Genomic DNA, 19,289 nt, shown 5'->3' on the forward strand with positions numbered 1-19,289 from the left:
CCCCCACTGGGAGTGTTATTATGACATGAAAGCCTCAATAATAGAAATGACAATACAAAATAAAATCGCTCCTGCTTTGATTTTGTAATGCCTTTCACCCGTCCGTCTTGACTCAACATAATACAAACATAAATACACAAACACATAGACACACACACACCTATGGTGCAGCAGCTTCATGGCCCAAGTCTATTCTGTCAGCGGCAGGGAGCCTACCTGCATGATTGCTTCATGATGTGTGTGTGTGTGTGTGTGTGTGTGTGTGTGTGTGTGTGTGTGTGTGTGTGAGCACAGCCCTGGCCCTGCTGTTGAGCAGGTATATGACAGGAATACTAATATTATCTCTCTGTATGTGTGCAGGCTGGCTGATTGTTGTGCATGTTGATGTCCAGCTTTATTTTAACAAAGTGTTGTTTGTTGTGTCTTGAGCGTTTGCTGCTGTGTTGACAGCTCAGTTTCCCCCTGAGACTTGTGTCTAATGAGCCTGTGTGGTTTCTTTGAGGCTCTCTCCACCTTTTGTGAAGTTTTGAGAGGTGTGAGAAGGGAGGGTGAGGAAGGGCTTGTGTTTGATGGAAAACACTAATGGGACCAAAAATAGTGTGTTTTTTAGAGGACACTGTGCTGATCAGCTGCCTCTGGTGTTTACAGTTTCCAAATTCAACTCAATGCATTACAGTAATGCATTTTTTTTTGCATTTTGCATTGTGCATATTTCTTTTACCTTATATTGTATTTTCCTTTCATACAGCTGCACATTCCTAGACAATATTAGGGTCATTCTGTCCTTTTTTGTTTTAAATGCAGTAAAGCTCTTTTCATTTTAAGAACAAATGTATTTATATTTTTATATATTTTTTAATAGTGAATGCCCAATTTATGGACAATTCTTAGCTTTTGCTTTGTCTCCTACTAAATGTCCTTGTCTATTAAATACCATACCCTGTATTTCCACATGGATAAAGGGATAGATTGGATTTTTTGATGAGGGGTTGTATGGGGCAGTGGCTCCCAACTGGTCCAGGCATAGAATACAGATTTCTCCCTCGTCATTAGTTCAAGGAGCCACAGTTTAACAGATTCAGCATCATAATTGCATTTGGCCATTGTCGTTGAGCTACTTTGCTGTCTCTAATCCATAGTCAGTGTATTACATACTGCAGATGTCTGTTGGCCCCCCAGTTTGGAGAAACGGTAGGAGTACCGACACAGAAAAAGTAATGTACTGCTGTCGATGGGGTCATAACTTATTATAGCTGCCTAAAAAAAGTTCCACTTTAAAAAATGTATATACATACAGTATATATATATCAGTTCAAGCGTATGCTATATTGAGAGTATTTTCACAACTTTACCTTTCTGTCAGACAGCCCATTTTGATGGGGAAGCTGTTAATGGTTTTAGTTCCCCATCAATTCTCTCGTCAAAGCCATCAGACTCCATTGACAAAAATGGTCATTTTGGCTCACTGAGCACAGGAGGTGCCTCAACCGCCGCTTTGATTAGTTAGTTTGTAGACTTTGGTGAATCCGAACGTATGCTTTTAACTGCCACAGTCACACAATCACAAATAAAATAATTGACTGAGGCAGTGGCAGACCAGCAGCTCCTGTGTTCAGCAATGATAAACCACTGTTGTTCTCTAACTGTGAAAATAAATAAATGAGTCGTAATCAACTGCAATTTTTTTCAACTGCTGAAGAAAGTTCACTGGCCTTTTAGATTACATGACTTTCAGTGAGAGGTCACAACACCAGTCATGCATCCTGTTTAACTGTTCAATATGCTGAAATCCCCACAAAATGTTGAACCTGTGTATTTGTATTTGCATTAAAACAGTGATTTGGGAATATTTTCCTGTAAGTCAAAGTACTCACCATCTGCTAGGTATGTGGGCTCCAAAGGAACTGCAGTATGGGCCTGTAGATAAAAAGACCGAGACAGAGATGAACATATAATCAATGATTTTGTACACCGCTATGGCTACGTTAAACCGTCTAAAGCAGACAGCTCAATAAAGTATTTATAACACAGGAGATGGCAAAGGTAGACACACACACACACACACACACACACACACACACACACACACACACACACATACCTCACCAACTACACTGACAAAATAGAACAATTCTGAACAACTGTAATTGCTCACAGAGGAAAACATAAGTGGATGAAAAAGTGAACTTGGAGACAGCTTATAACTTATAAAATGCTGAATCATAGCTAACAAAATTTTTCTTATTTAAACCAAACAAAAAAGATGTGATCTTATGATTTATGATGATGAGAGAGAAAAAATGGTTGTAAAAAAATGGTGTTTGGTACTAATTTGTCTGTGATGTTGACAGAAGGAGAGAGGCAACCGCAAGAACAGTGTAGCACCTGGTGAGTCTACAGTGTGGACACACTGGAGTTAACTGGTAATTCATCCTAACACAAATCAGCACTTGCAACCATGTGCAACCCTAATTTCAGGTCTAAATAATTACATTTGCAAGGCAAGTGTGAAGTATATTGTGAATACTTTCTTCTGCCATCACCTAGACACAAACATTAACAGGGCGGAGCAGTGATCAGCAGTAACGTTAACAAACAAGACCGACTGAGCAGCACATAGTGCAGCAATAATCCAACTCTGGTGTAGAAAATAACTCTGCTCAGTCTGTTTTAGCTCAAAAAACCTGTGCCCAGTGCACTAAGCGTATTTTCCAGTAGCTAATATGCAGTAGAGAGGTTGCCCTCCACTGCTGGAGACATAACCCAAACAAAACAGCAGTGCACTCTGCTTCCCCCTCATTTTGCTATTCCCATACAGACAGAAGAGTGTATGCTGCTTTCAAAATAATTAATTAATGCAGTTAACTTTTTAAAATAAAAGGCTGCAGGCCATTTGCCCTTCAAAAGTATGTAGTAATTATCATCATACCGCTTCTGGTGAAATATAACAGTATGCAGTCACTGGACACTACGTCAGCATAAATATCCCTAAAAACATTAGCATGTGCAACTGCAGATGGATACAATCTGACTGGTTTAAAAGCTCAGGTATGGAAGCATTTTGGCTGTGCGGTTAAAGGGAATCTGTGCAAGAGCCAAAAGCTATGCATGCAGGGGTCGCGTTAACCGGATATTCTCCGTCATTGACCGGTTTTTTACAACAATGACCGGAAAATCTGAAGGCCGTCGGTCATTTGACCGGTTGCAATTACCCTCCCTGCCCACTTGGCGGCAGAGTGCACAGTCAGTGGTTTAAGTGGCTGCCGTTTTCACACTGCAGAGAAAAAGTCATTCATCTGCTTCATGTAGCGTTGTTGACATAACGCCCTGGACACACCGGACGCGTTAGTGCCACGCGCTTGACTGTCCACACCACAGGCAGCGCATTTCTCCTGCGCTCAACTCCACTCGTCCTGTCAGTACTTGTTTTTTCACCTCAACAGGTCATTTTAAACATGGGTAAGTCCATATTTTAATTGTTTTTTATAACGTAATAAGTTAATGACAATTTGTCATTGCATGTCCATGTATTGAGCGTGTTGGATAAACACTGAATGAAAAGGGCATATTGTTCTGACCATTTTATTTATGTAGTTATGCCTGTAGGCTCAGTGACACAAAATTAAAATTGTAATGAAGTGATTAGGGTATTGAAAAATGTGTTCGATTATGCACTGTTGTGTTATTTTAAATTATAAACACGGTATTTTCTCCTCACGTTCCCCGTGCTGTTGTTATTTTATTTTGAAAATTGGCTGGATTCTCTCGTCTTTTCTGTGTCCGACTTCCTGTTTGGTATGATCCGCTCTATCCAGCTTGACAGAAGCGCTTGCGGCACGGGTGTGTGGATGTCTGTTCATCTTTTTGTTCATGTCCTCATTAATGCACACTTTATAACTTGCTTGTTGGATTTATTAAAAACGAACGAATGAAAACTAAATGTCTTTGAATATCTTTATTATCATTTAAAAACGAAAATTAAAATGACCGGTAAAAATAGATTATGACCGGATTTTTACGACCCTGTCGGTCAAAATGACCGGCAATGAAAAAGTCTAGCGCAACCTCTGTATGCATGTAACTTTATCTGCTAATTTAACTATGGATCACTACAGATACAGTGTCCTATGTTTTAAAAGTAACAACTAGTCACACAGTGAGAAAAAATAATCATGTATGCAAATCAAAAACTTTGATGCATTGATAATTGTTTTATCAACTAAACTAACTGCCCTCTGAATCATAATGGAATCGAAGGCTAAGGTGCCCAGAGATTCTCACCCCTAGGTGCTACATGAACAGAGAAAACAGAGGATGAAGACTGTGGCATTTACTTTTGGTAGAAAACCTACGACTAGCAGAATGCACTGCACCACACCGGACCAATATATGCTCCTGCTAGTTGGTGTTGCAATGGGAGCTTGTCCGTTTTGACACAGAAAACGGCCAACATGGTGGTGGAGCAATGCATATTTAAATTGGTGGTATTCTAAATACAATTTTGGCTTGGGTGGTATGGCGGATATTTGGAAATTCCGACAATATGATTTTTGGTATTGGACTAGCATCACATAGTAATACCATCATATTCTGTTTACCCAGGTGAAATTTCAGGAAGGCATGAAAGTATGAAAAAATAGATACCTTGTACAGATACAGTCTTAAAAATATACTACTCGAGTGGATTTTTTGTTTGTTTGTTTGTTTTTTGTTTTTGTTTAATTTGCTCTAACACCATATCCTAACTGATGCAATGTGAGTGACCATCAGTTTGATTAAATTCTTATCTGTTGTCATGTTTTAACTGGTCATGAGGGACATAACCTGCTGTTTTGAGCTAGACTCTTTGTGTCTGTTGCAGGCATACAACAGATCTTTAGTCTGAGCAGTAGCCCTAGGGCCAGCAAAAATCTTTTCTTTTCCTGGGAGATGAACAGGGAGATCTGGGTGCTGGTAAGATGGAGAGAGGTTTATCACAATTCATTTACACACACTTCTGACATTGTTATAATACAACACTGGCAGTAATTGGCAGTAAAAAAAGGTATGCCTTTAAGTTTTCTAACGCAGTTAAAAGTTTCTGTCCTTTTCTCTCAATTATCAGTTCTCTACTCATTGACCAGCAGCTGGCAGGCTGAGCACTGGCAGGGGAACAAGTGACAAAGTACACAAATGTGCTTTATCTTGCAAGCCGTGGGCAGACATTAGCAGTGTACTGTTTCCCGTTAATGCTTTTTTGGTGGCTTGCTTAACAAGCTAAGGTGCAGGTCAAGATGTGTGTTTATGTTTGTAACTCAGATAAGAAGGAGACTTGAGAAAGATTGTTATTCAAAGTCTGGCTGTAATGATGTGTAGTAGGAGGCTGTTAGTGTCACCACTGCCTATGACAGAACACTGATGTTGCTGCTGTTTGCTAATATGGTTAGCAATGTATTTTGTGGTCTTAATGTGATCTTTAACAGCAGGATCATATGTCATCATAAGGTACAACATTAACATTTACTTAGGATACATTTTAACTGACTTTATACTTTTGTCTAAGTTCATTTTAAAGTATTTTTACTTAATTAAAATTGATTTAGAGAAACATTGTTTTTACTTGATTGTGGTATTCTAGAACTCTTTTCATCCTTGCCTAATGGTATATTGTATACACTATGGGTGATGTCAGGTGATTCACAGTAGAGGCCTAACCAGCCTGAAAAAGCAAGAACACCTTTGTGAGAGTGCAGTGAAAGAAATATGTTAATACAACCGTAACAATATTCTTTGAAATTAAATAATGTTTCAGTTATTTGTATGTGAGGGGTAAGTTAGAAAATGATGGTGACATGTATTGTATGTAAACATTTCACATGTTTATTCAGTAAGGTGTAGTGATGTCCAAATGAAGCTTCATGAGCCACCAGCTGTATTTGCTGAACCCACTAGATGGCACTCTTGGTGTGCTGAAAAAGGCTCAAGGGATGGCAATACAGTTTGGTTTCAACCTTTTGTTGAACACAGTGTGCCAAAGTGGACCCAAAAAATAAAGAAAATAGTTCATGAAGCTTTATTTGGCCATTGCTAGTTGAGACCAGTAACTCATTAAACGGTCCGTGAAAAAAATATTTTTTCCAGCGGATATCTTAGTTACAACATGACTGAGCTAGCAAAGCAGTTTTGTGTTGCTATGTGTGGTATTTATTCAGTTTTGGGAAATCACGATGTCTAGAAAGCACCAGTGGCTGCAGCTGACAGGGACAGCTAACACTAGCAGCAAAGCTAAGGACATCATCTGTTAAAAGCCTCCCGTTGTCGGATATGACATGAAACTACTCCAGTTAGCTCAATCATGTTGTAACTAAGACATCCACTGGAAAAAATATTTTCTTCACGGATGAGCACACATTTGATAAAATGGAGTTAAATCTCTCTGCGTCCATTTTCAAGCTCTCTGTGTGTTTGTTTCCTTGCGGATGAGAAAAGGGGGAGCGCACATTTACGAGAAGGCGTGTCCTTTTCAAAAATGCAAGAGGCGTTGCTTTGTTGCCGGCCGTTTTCACCGGTGTGTTAAACACACTTTAGAAAGGAGTGTCCCCAGACTAAGATGTGATTAGTAAGACTGAAACCAGGGTAAGGCTGGACCTGAGACCCATACCCATTTTTCCAACCTGCCAATGAGAATTGTGAACAGAAGTATAAAAGGATGTGGAGATCCAGATAAACAATAATAGAAAGTATTTTTTTTCTGATTCATTTCATTCTGAAATCATATGCAACCTTCACCAGAGTAGTGTCTTACTGAAGTAGTTAGTTAACAGCACATAGTTTAGATTTTTTTAAGGAATAGCATATTGGAATAGCATATTGGAAATTGGTCTGTAGTTTATTAAGATAGTTAAGACCAGATTCCACATATTCAAGAGGCCCCACACGTGGCCCCAATATTCAAATGTGCTCAAAATGTATCAAACCAATACATCAATCAAGTCTGAATGTCAAGCATTAATGTCATGCTGCATCTGGAGTAACTTTCATTTATTGCATATTCAAAATAGTGTACTGTACAGCTGCACTTGCTTATGATAAATAAAAATAATAAAATTTGTTTGTTTTTGGGGTTTACCCATGTTGATTCAATGACTAAGGCCTTGATCCACACAGACAGAGTTCTTACCATTTCCCAGGCGGCAGGGTCATGTTTGAAGAGGGAGTGTGTGAGCTCCACTGACACTCTCTTCCTGTAGTCTGTACTCTTGTCCTCTGAAATTCGGAATAGCACTGCTGCAGCATAGGTGGCTGCAGGGAGACAGCAACAATACAGTCAATTCAGAGCAAAGGGAAAAAAACAGGCACTCAGTTGTCCTCTGATGCACTAGGGCACTCTAAAGCAATAAGTTAACCATTATTATATAATATTTAGTTCATCCAAAAATATGTTATCCCATGGCAACCCGCTCTCATGACCAAGTTATCAATATTGCCACTTGGTCAGTGATTTCTGCGTCAGACACAAACAAAAAAAAGGCATGCTTTTGCAGCTTTATGCCGCGCTGCTGGGCGGCATCAGTTTATAATGCCCCTGGACAGTGTCAGTTTAAAATGCTGGCAGAGAATAAAGTAATTTAAGGGTCTGCAAAGTCCCTATAGGGCAGGAGGGGTGGTGGATGGTTCCAAAAACAAAAGACTTTCACCCAGGAGCCTGGTGTTCATTTCGTGTATGAATGTTGAGCCAAACTCTGATGGTTTTGTTTCCCCCAAACCTAACCACGTGCATTTGTTGCCCTAATCTAACCACATGCTTTTGTTACACAAGGAAATAAACATAAATTCAAGATGTTTTACCAACATCGTAGGTTTATTTTAAATGACTGTATGCAACAAATGAGCAGAAACTGTACAGAATTAATACAAATTTAACTAATCATCGTAATCATCAATTGTTGTTTTTGTTTTTTCATATCCCCCTTTTTAATACAGACACTGCAGTTTGTTGTATTAAAAGAGAAAATTCATATCAAAACCACATTTATGAGCCGAATTAGTATTATTTTTTTTAAATCTCAAAAAACCAACGTGTAACTAATCTGTATCGGGACTTTTTACCCTAAGAACTTTTCCTCTTAGGCAGACCTCACATCTAGGAAGCTGTATCACAAACAATAAGATTAAGATGCCAAATCAAACCATCCTGGATTTAAACCTTGGAATAAATTTACCCACTGGTTGCTGGCAATGCTGTGCAGCATCGAAGGAAGCACTAAGGATTCCTTATAGACTCGAGGGGGAAAAAAAAAACTCACAGGAGCACATTCAGTTTTTTGGCTAGCTATTTGCACACACTAGAGGTCAGGCCAAAAAATGCGTCAGAGAGGGGGTAAATTATGATGTACCGTCTGCTGTAATTTGTTTGAAGTGATCAGCTTAAAGGGGCAATAAGCAAAATCCTTTCACCGCTAGGTTTGCTATTGTGCACTGCCTGTAGACCAAAACAAAGTGTGTCATGAGCCACTCCTCCCTCTACCTCTGCTCTCCACCCCCCACCCCCTGCCCCCCACTCGCCTCGTCTGTGCAGCCGAGCACCGCAGCATCTCCACGGACTATTACATCCAGACGGTAGCTGGGAGGCTAGCGGGAGGCTAGCGGAGGCTAACTGGCTGTGCTGGCAGCTGAGTGAAGTGGAGCCTGAGGAAGAAGCACCGGTTAGCCCTGGTTTCACTACAGGCAGATTCACTCGCCACAGGGGCGAGGAAATAAAACCTAAACAGCCAATTTAGTTTGGCTTAGTTTAGCAGTTAGTGATGTCTTTCACTCGCTCTCAGTCTCTGCTGTGTTTAGCTATTTCCCTGCTTTCCTCTTAGCGTTAGCACTAGTTGGCTGCCACGCTAACGTCCCTACTCTTCTCCGTGAGCCGGAGCCGTGGAGAAGAGTAGGGACGTTAGCGTTAGCACTAGTCGGCTGCCACGCTAATGTTCCTACTCTTCTCCATGAGCCGCAAGCTCATGGCTCCGGCTCACACAGAGTAGGGACGTTAGCGTTAGCTCCTGGAGTTAGCACTAGAGCTACTACGGCTAACTTAGTAACTTACAGCTATGGAGCGCTTCTACCAGCTCTTCTAGTCACTGAGCCTTGCCTCCATCTCAGCAAATATATTACATTTATTACAGGTACGGGGGGGGGGTTGTCACATGAACGTACATGAACGCGCATCTGGACCGGCGTGTAAACAAAGGGCTGGAGATCAACACAGAGAGAGGTTGTGTGAGGTCACGCTATACTCCAGATGAAATTACACGTCTAGGTCATCACATAGCAATTTTTTTAATTCCTTAAATCTAGAAATGATGAATTTCGCTTATTGCTCCTTTAAACAATCACAGTATCAGATGATGGTGATTGAAAAATTGCTACAAATGTTGTAGGTAAGCTGAAGTAAATGTTATTTTGAGAAACATAAAAAAAAGTGTCATATTGAGTGGTGCTGACAATATAAAAATTAGGGTTTTTTTCCCACAGGTTATGGAATACAATCTGTGAGATTAATGCCACCATGTGGATGAATTTAAACCACAGGGCTGGTGTTATTTTGAAATTTTCCTACTGCCAACAAATCCAAAAGTATTAAACCAATGAATGACATCTGTCTTCCAACTCAGGACCATTGGTTTCCACTGAAGCTGTAAATCATTTGGTTGTAATGTAATTTTTTTTTTTTTAATTTTATATACTTTATTAATCCCCCTGAGGGGAAATTCAAACTTTTTTTCACTCTTTTGTCATTAACACACAGGTCCAAAAGACACACACATGCAAAAACAGGACCTATTCATGCACAAAGTGGAGAGATGTCAGAGTGGGGGGGCTGCCTTGGTCAGGCAGGTTGGGGGGTTTGGTGCCTTGCTCAAGGCACCTCGGCAGTGCCCAGGAGGTGAACTCCAGCTTCCAGTCCACGCTCCATATTTGGTCTGGACAGGGACTTATGCAGGACTTATTCCCAACCCAAGTCCCTATGGACTGAGCTACTGCCGTCCCGAAGTGCTTTTTATTCAAATACTGCATGATATACATGTTTAGCCTTACTAAAGTTTAAAGGAAATTAAAAGTTTAAAAGTAGTTACAATTCACAAAGTTTTATTGCTGATTCAATTAAAGTTTCTTTTTTTTTTTTTTTGTTTGTTTGTATTATTTTGGTTTTAGAAACAGTTTCACCCAGAGTAACAATCACAAGTGTGCAAGAAAAACAGCTGGAAACTCAGTGACTGTGTTTTAGGTGAGGCTAACCCCATTAGTTAAAGTTATGTCCGATCAAGCTAGGTACTAACATACGTCAATCTGAAACATCTTTGCATAAAGTAGTACATACCGGGCAATATCTAGTTGTTAGCTGATACATGCCTCTGAGGATTAGGGAAAGGAGGGAGAGACATACCGATTCCCTCATTGTTGGAGTGTAGCAGCTCCATGAGCGGTGCTGATGCTCCCTCTGCATCGATGAGCTCTGCAGACTGTTTATCCAGGGCCAACTCACACAGGACGCCCGCCGATACTCGCTTCACATTCTCCACATACGAGTACAGCAGCTGAACACACACACACACACACACACACACACACACACAAACACATACATAAACCACATGAGCCTGTGACTTAGAGTCTGGGATGTATTTTTAACACAGACTAATAATGAAATGATTGTGTTTCTGTCACAAGATATGCACAAGATATGCATTTAGTATCTGTCTTTAAACAGTGCACAGTGACACCTCTTCATCTTCTGACTTGTCTGGCTGGTGTGTTCCCGGTTTTGTGTTGAGATTAGCCTTCCTGGAGACTTTAAATTGTCTGTGGGTGTGACTGTGCAAAGTTGTCTTCCCTTCAGTATGCCTCAAATGAACTTCGTTGTACGATATGAGGTGTCACTATAGGCCCAGTCACATCAAACTGACATTGGAGAACTAGCAGTGACGAGAGCCCCTTTCTGTGTAGCCTCTCATCACCATGTCTCAGCCAAAAAGTTGCACATGAACACATCAAACCGGCCAATAAGTGCTTGTTTTCTGCACCTGTGTGGGAGGACATACCAATCCACACAAGCAAATGGCAATCGTCTATAATTGTCATTCAAAAAGGGGGACCCGGAAAACCATCTTGGTGCTAGTTAGTAGTGATGTCCAAATGAAGCTTCATGAACCACCAGTTGTATTTGCTGAACCCACTAGATGGTGCTCTTGGTGTAATGTCCACTCTAGCACTCTTTGTTCAACAAAGGGTTGAAACCAAACTGCATTGCCATCCCTTGAGCCTTTTTCATTATACCAAGAGTGCCATCTAGTGGGTTCAGCAAATACAAGTAGTGGTTCCTGAAGCTTCATTTGGACATCACTACTAGTTAGCATATTAACAACACAATCTAATGTTGAAAGAACAAAGTATACTTACCATGAGCCAGTGAACAATAACCCAAACCATCAATGTTTCTGCTAAAGACCTAAATGGCCAAAGAAGAGTAACATTACTTTATATAACAAGTTTGTTTCGACCTCACTCCCTCTCCACTTTCGGTCTTTGTAAACTTTTCTGACTTCCATTTCTCTTCTCATGCCCTGAGCTGCCAATCAGAAGGATTTAATTGGTCAACAGGCTCCACTCTGCAGATGCAGATTCAACATGCTGAATTGGCCAAAAAAAGGCCAACCAGTGCTGTTGAGGGCCAACGGTGCAGGACACACCACACCGACAAGGGCAGCAAATACTCACCAGTGGCCCAACCTATGGCCAAGCATGGGCTTGGTGTGTTAGATCCTTAGTTGTGGTGGATGGTGTGTAAACTTGGCAACACGCCTACCAAGCTGCAGACCTACTTTAGAGGCCAACAATAAAACTGGTTGTAGATTATTTTTATTTTATTTTTATTTATTTTATATACTTTATTAATCCCCCTGAGGGGAAATTCAATTTTTCACTCCGTTGTCATTAACACACAGGTCCGAAATACACACACATACACAAACAGGACCTATACATGCACAAAGTGCAGAGATGTCAGAGTGAGGGGGCTGCCTTGGTCAGGCGCAACGAGCGGTTGGGGGGTTCGGTGCCTTGCTCAAGGGCACCTCGGCAGTGCCCAGGAGGTGAACTGGCACCTCTCCAGCCACCAGTCTACGCTCCATATTTGACCTTGAAGTCATTTTAAGCTACATCCTCACAATGTTTTTTTTCGGAAACCTAACCTCAGTAACTTAACTTGCCTGAACCTAACCTTCCTTACTTTACGTTAATTACCTAACTGTATATTAAGGACTAATGTCATTCGTGTCACACAAATTTGTAGGAGTCATACAAACTGTTGTGTATGCATTTTCATAAGAAATCATAAAAACAATTTTATGAGGATACACTGAAAATTTCAATAAGCAGTGTTCAATATGCAAATGTAATGTGTCTGTGGTTTGCAGAAATGTACAATGCCAACTTTTTTTTTAGAATGATGGGGTTGCCCCTCCAATATCAAAGTATCAGAGTGAATTGACCACTATTCTTACCGATCTCAAATGATCCTGACTTAAACTCCACACAGCATGACTGGTAAGACCTGCATGCCAGGCTTGTGTTTTTCTGCAAAAAGTGTGCTACTTTTATGAACAGCTAGAAAAGTAAGACATGCAGAATACCTGATGATCTGGCAACACTACTGTTGGCTTGCTGCAGCTCTGGTGACAGTAGTAGAGTAGCAATTAGTATTAATGATTTAAACATCGCAGACATTGAAGAATTAAAAATATATTTTCTGGATATAACCAACATCATCACCAGGGGTCACGTTAACCAAATATTCTCGGTCAATGACCGTTTTTTTACAACAATGACCGGAAAATCTGAAGGCCATTGGTCATTTTGAACGGTTGCAATTACCACCCCTGCCCACTTGGCGGCGTAGTGCACACAGAGTGGTTTAAAGTGATAGTTCAGGTTTTTGGACATTAAGTTGTGTGAAACGCTGACCATCTATAGCTCTGATGTGACAGTGTCACTACTCTCAACGAGCCTCCTGCTCTGAGAAATCGCCCATAGCTTACCGGAGAAAAAGTAGTTCTGATGATATACGGGGGACACGTAACCAAAAGGTTTTAAGCTACAAAAAAGTATACATGTGTTTTGTTAGACTATTTCAAAATTTTAAAACATCCCCGCATTATGTCAGACCTTGCTTTCAATTGGGACTATTTTCTGGCCAGTATCACTCCGCTGTGCAGGCCCGCAAGACAGATGGTCAGCGTTTCACACAACTTCATGTCCAAAAACCTGAACGATCACTTTAAGTGGCTGCCGTTTTCACACTGCAGAGAAAAAGTCATTCATCTGCTTCATGTAGCGTTGTTGACATAATGCCCTGGACACACCGGACACGGAACCGAAGCACGGCGCCCAGCAGCAGAGGCAGTTCTCAGTCAGTGCCCATGTTAACCTATCTGACTGTCCGCACAGGCCGCTGAGCAGAGCAGAGTGGAGCGCCCGTGGAGTAGAGGCAGCGCTTCAGTTCGGCGTCTGGTCTATTTTTCACGGGAGCCGCGAGCGCTTCTGTCAAGCTGGATCGAGCGGCTCGTACCAAACAGGAAGTTGAACACAGAAAAGACGAGAGAATCCGGCCAATTTTCAAAATAAAATAACAACAGCACGCACTGAGGAACGTGAGGAAGAAATAACGTGTTTATAATTTAAAATAACACAACAGTGCATAACCGACCACATTTTTCAATACCATAATCACTTCAGTACAATTTTAATTTTGTGTCACCGAGGCTACAGGCATAACTACATAACGCCCTGGACACACCGGACGCGTTAGTGACGCGTTAGTGCCGTCCGGTGTCCAGGGCGAAGCCTAATGGCACGGGTGTGTGGATGTCTGTTCATCTTTTCGTTCATGTCCTTATTAATGCACACTTTATAACTTGCTTGTTGGATTTATTAAAAACAAATGAATGAAAACTAAATGTCTTTGAATATCTTTATTATCATTTAAAAACGAAAATTAAAATGACCGGTAAAAACAGATTATGACCGGATTTTTATGACCCTGTCCGTCAAAATGACCGGCGACGAAAAAGTCTAGCGCAACGTCTGATCATCACCATCATTTTTTTCCCTCACCTTAACCAACAAATTCCATTTTATCAGAAAGCCCTCCAGGCAAACTTCTCCCAACCTCTGTTTCTCATCGACTGTACATATTAGATGTCTGGCAAAAACGGTTTCTACCAAAGTTGAAACCAAACCTACACGCTTGGTAAACACAAATGCATGTTGTAGGACAAGATATTTATCTATTACCAATATCAGACCTGGAATGGGAAAAATGTCTTCAGGAAGGAAATAGATTTCCACCTGTGAGGACACAGGTGTTAGAAGAAAGCAGAAGCAACCTGGGTCCTAAGGTTCATAACACTGATATCATGTCAGATGTCTCAGTGCAGCCTGATTTCTTCATGCAAGCATGTGTGTGTACCTGTACAAACAGTGGTATTGTCTGCATGCTGGCAATCTCTCCTCTGTTTATAGGGTCTCTGGCCAGAATGTGGAGCGCTCCTGTGCAGCCCTCTACTATTTCCTCCATACGAACACCATCCTGATAACAGAAAGACAGGCAGCAACACATCAAAGAAAGCAATAAGGATGGACAATTTTCCTCCCAGTAGAACAGGGAGCATTATATAGCAATGATGATGATAATGATGATGATGATTAAGATAATGATGATGATGGTGGTGATGATGACATTTCACATACATGTACCTTATAAACAGATGGAATTCATCAAGTTCAAATCAGCAACAGGGAGCATTATATAGCAATGATGATGATAATGATGATAATTAAGATAATGATGATGATGATGATGATGATGACATTTCACATACATGTACCTTATCCACCTTATTTTCAAACACGGAAGTAAATAGTGATCAACTTCCGTTTTTTTGTGCGTGACTTCCGGTCAGCCGCTTTCCCTCATGCTTTCCCTTACCGGAGCTAACGGTGCAAGCTAATTTTTTTTCAATTTTCAGTTGTTTATGTTAGTCAATCAGTTAGTTAGTTAGTTAGTTAGTCTGTGTATTTTGTATAGGTAACTGTGCCCACGTTTCCGTTATAATGGAAATTTATTCCCTCTAAACGCGAATAAATCGCACGTCAATCATAAACTATGAACCAAAAAAGCACAATCTATCCCGAGTGAGACAAACTGCTTGATCCCCGTCTCCAGTGTACCAGCAGAGAACCTGCAGAACCGAATCAGTGAAAAAACACACCGGGCTACACAGCCTCTCTACCTGAGCAGCTGAAGCTGCGGCTCACACCCTCGACACACAGACACACAGACGGTGCTTCTGCATGCCAGCCAAACGTGTGCGTAACCATTCAGCCGTTACAACATGATTGAGCTAGCAAAGCAGTTTTGTGTTGCTATGTGTGGTATTTATTCAGTTTTGGGAAATCACGATGTCTAGAAAGCATCAGTGGCTGCAGCTGACAGGGACAGCTAACGTTAACAGCAGCAGCAAAGCTAACATCAGGATCGTCATCTGTTAAAAACCTCCCGTTGTCGGATACGACATGAAACTACTCCAGTTAGCTCAATCATGTTGTAACTAAGACATCTGCTGGAGAAAATATTTTTTTCACGGGTCACTTTGTGAGTTTAGTGAGTTATTACAGACACGGCTAATGGCTAACAGCTAACGGTTAGCCCAGCTAATCTACAATAACCATGTTATTAATTACACACAGAGAAAATACTAATGTTTGTTTAGTCATTGTGTTTATAGACTTTACAAACATCAGATTAATCTAAACGGTGATATAGTGACGTGAAAAATGTGATATATATATAGCTAAACTCAGCAAGGTAAACAACAAGGCGATTCCCATTTACACAGTGGCAAGAGTGCTGGACCGGAAGTGTCGCACAAAAAAACGGAAGCTGGCTGCGTTCTGTTTTGCCTCCGTGTTTCCGTGAAAAATAAGGTGGATGAACAGATGGAATTCATCAAGTTCAAATCAGCAATTAAAGACACTTTGAGCAGTTCAGACAGTTGAACCAACTTGGCAAACTAATATTATAACACAAAATGTTAGATCGCTGGAGTGGCTGCATATAAAAAAGGGATTTTTTCCCCGATGGGGATACTTGATTAGTATTACAAAAACAATAGGGCTGACCTGAATTCCTCCATGCTTTGAAGCTTCAAAACTTTGATTGTTGCCATGGTAATCAGTTTCCAAATCAGTATTTGAATGCTTTTTTTAAACCATTACCCAAAAAATCCCATATAGCCCATTAATTAAGAAATAGTACTCCAACATTATTCATTATGCATCAACATTAATTATATGTTATTTCCAGACAAAGATATTTAAACCTAGTGATAGGCCTAGTTTTGTGACTATGAGCGTGATCACGTGTAGCAGTCTTACACATTAGCATGATGTTGAGTGCCACAAAGGAAACTGGCATATCACAAATCTACAACAAGCTTGGCAAATAACCTTAAAACTGTAAGTAACCAACACATTCTCACTCCAACCTCGTAACATATTGACTTTTGGTTTCCACATCTACGTACAACGTGCAGAGTACCCTGGGTGCATTGGTTGTTGACATTCTGGGACACCGTGTCAAGTTCTGCCTGTTACATGCATGGTCTTCTTTCAAGATACACTGCTGTTTTCACAGGAAATTTAACATTTACATACAGTCTCTTTCAAAATCAATGTACTATGTTGGTACAATGCCGCAAATTGGTATTTTTTTTTTCCTTCAACAATAAACACACATGGTTGGGTTTGGGCAACAAAAACATGTGGTTAGGTTTAGGCACCAAAAGCGCATGGTTAGGTTTAGGCATCAAAAACACGTGGTTAGGTTTAGGCATCAAGAACAAGTAGTTAGGTTTAGGAAAAAAGGGTTAGGGTTTAGCTTTAGAATCTTACAGGGCGTAAACACTGCTCTCTTGGGTGAAGGTGTGTTTGTTGAATCCATCCGTCACCGCTCCCACCCACCCCACTCAGACTTTCCCCGCCTTAAAGGTAAATTTCGGTTTATTTCAACCTGTCTCCTATCGTCCTAAATTTGTTTCAAGTGACTAGTGACATAAAAATAATAGTTAGCATGTTAGTCGTTAGCCTAGATACAGCCGGGGCGCATTAGTAGCGTCAGACCTGTTAAAACGTAAGTGAACAGGCAACCTTCAAGTGCAAAGTTAGTCCACTAAACAAGCTTTTTCTCCACAAAGACCGCCTCATATCGTTAGGATAAATGTCAGAGAACATATAGAAAACGACATGTTAACGTGTTGTCTTACCTTACCGGTGTGGTGCCATGTTTGTTTACCATTTATCTCTGCTTTCCAAAGCGCGGCCGAAATATTGTGAGAACAAGGAGTGATCTCATACCGTGCCTGAAATCTTGCGAGCTCTAGATAAAGCCCAGCTGGATACTACTCCAGGTAGAGGTGTCTTGTCCTCGGTCATATCCAGACCTTGAAAATAAGGCTGCAACCAGTCCCATTCCTTGCAACAGAGGCATTCCTCTTCTGTGGGCACTGGGGCACAGCATTCACAGGTACACCACCAATCTCCAGAGCTATGCAGCCTTGCAGCAGCCATTCCTCCTCTGTCGTCCTCTACCTGTTGTGCCTCTCTCTCTCCTCCTCCGTTCTTCAATTTCACAAAGCTCTTCGTCAGTGTATCCTTCCAGCTGTTGCTGCTTGTTCAGGCACGCTATGAGATCACTGCTTGTTCTCGCGATATTTCGGCACGCTTTGGAAAGCAGAGCTAGATGATAGACAAACATGGCAGCACACCGGTAAGGTAAGACAACACGTTTACATGTTGTTACATTTATCCTAACGATATGAGGCGGTCTTTGTGGAAAAAAAGCTTGTTTAGTTGACTAACTTTGCACTTGAAGGTTGCCCGTTCACTTACGTTTTAACAGGTCTGACGCTACTAATGCGCCCCGGCTGTATCTAGGCTAACGGCTAACATGCTAACTATTATTTTTATGTCACTAATCACTTGAAACAAATTTAGGACGATAGGAGACAGGTTGAAAGAAACCAAAATTTCCCTTTAACTTCGTCCTTATCCAACTGCTTTTCTCTCTGATGCCGCTGGGCGCCATTAAACTATAATGGCAACGGGCAGTGTATCATGCCGGCATTAAAGGATGCCTTTTTCCATTGGTTTCTGAAACTGCAAGTCACTGCCCAAGCGCCGGATTATCAGTGACTTCAGAGTGAGACCAGGCTAAAATAACAGATCACCTGCTTTGCAAATAATTATTTTTCTAGCTTTTATAGCTAAGTCACATTATTTTAGATGCATCGAATGAAAAGTGGTTTGGTACAAAATGCCTATAAGTCAAACAGCTGCCTTATTGCACCAAGCTGGATTATTTGGTTGGCCAGGTAACTTCTAAAATAGCAACAACTTCTCTGAACATTTGTTAATAAATGGTAATAATCAATAGTTCTGACTTAATCTGCTTTATAATATTTAATCAAAAACTGCTTAATCTAATCTACTTGTTTACTGTATTTGACTACTCACCAACACTGATTTTTGGACTGTCTTAAATGGGTGTAGTTCTCTTTGAACCTCAAAGCTATTTAAATCGCTCAGTATGTTGTGATATCAAAGCTTAGCTCTGTCTTCGTGTCAGTCATATGTTCAGTCATTTGCTGGTTCAAGCTGTTCAGTTCTGTACAAAATTAGATCTATACAAGTGCATTTTATAAGGTAAATGGCTCCTATTAATGCTCTCCAGCCAGTTACTGAGCTACTGGTTAAGGCCTAGTCCACACGAGCACAGGTATTTTTAAAACCAAACTTTTTGGCATCCAGTTTTTAAAAAATCTGCGTCCATATGAGCGGTGTAATAAAAATACCTCCATCCACATAACACCGCAAATTCCACTATCAAGCAATGTAATACACATACCAAAGCAGTAGGTGGCGATATAACTCCTAACTGTAAGGCCATTGTAGCCAATCAGAAGGCAGTAAAACGTCATTACTGGAAAAACAACAGCAAGCGTACTATTATGCAGCAGGAGCAGTCTCCATAATAGCACACTCTTGCGCCTCTGTTGCTGGATGTGGTTGAGTAGTGTTAGTTGTATGATACAGCCACAAAGTGCTGATATAAATAGCAGCAGTATTTTGTTTAGGTCCATCCTCAAATCGTCTCTCGCACACACTGGATCGGGTAATAACACAGCTGTTTTCTGTTTACGTCGCACACT

At 40.8% G+C, this 19,289-nt stretch overlaps 1 protein-coding gene across 2 annotated transcripts in view; it reads right to left on the reverse strand.

The window, feature by feature from the left end:
• LOC117268579 (junction plakoglobin a) overlaps positions 1–19,289 on the reverse strand; it is a 242,118-nt gene that overhangs the window by 23,516 nt on the left and 199,313 nt on the right. For both annotated transcript variants that reach the window (XM_033645157.2, XM_078161288.1), the window contains exons 12-15: positions 14,492–14,611; positions 10,412–10,562; positions 7,160–7,281; positions 1,875–1,917 (exon numbers count right to left, since the gene is read on the reverse strand). In XM_033645157.2, the coding sequence (XP_033501048.1) occupies positions 1,875–1,917; positions 7,160–7,281; positions 10,412–10,562; positions 14,492–14,611 (436 nt within the window). The remainder of the gene's footprint in view (positions 1–1,874; positions 1,918–7,159; positions 7,282–10,411; positions 10,563–14,491; positions 14,612–19,289) is intronic.

The sequence above is a fragment of the Epinephelus lanceolatus genome, chromosome 18, assembly GCF_041903045.1.
Source record: "Epinephelus lanceolatus isolate andai-2023 chromosome 18, ASM4190304v1, whole genome shotgun sequence".
In the NCBI taxonomy this organism is placed as follows: Eukaryota; Metazoa; Chordata; class Actinopteri; order Perciformes; family Serranidae; genus Epinephelus; species Epinephelus lanceolatus.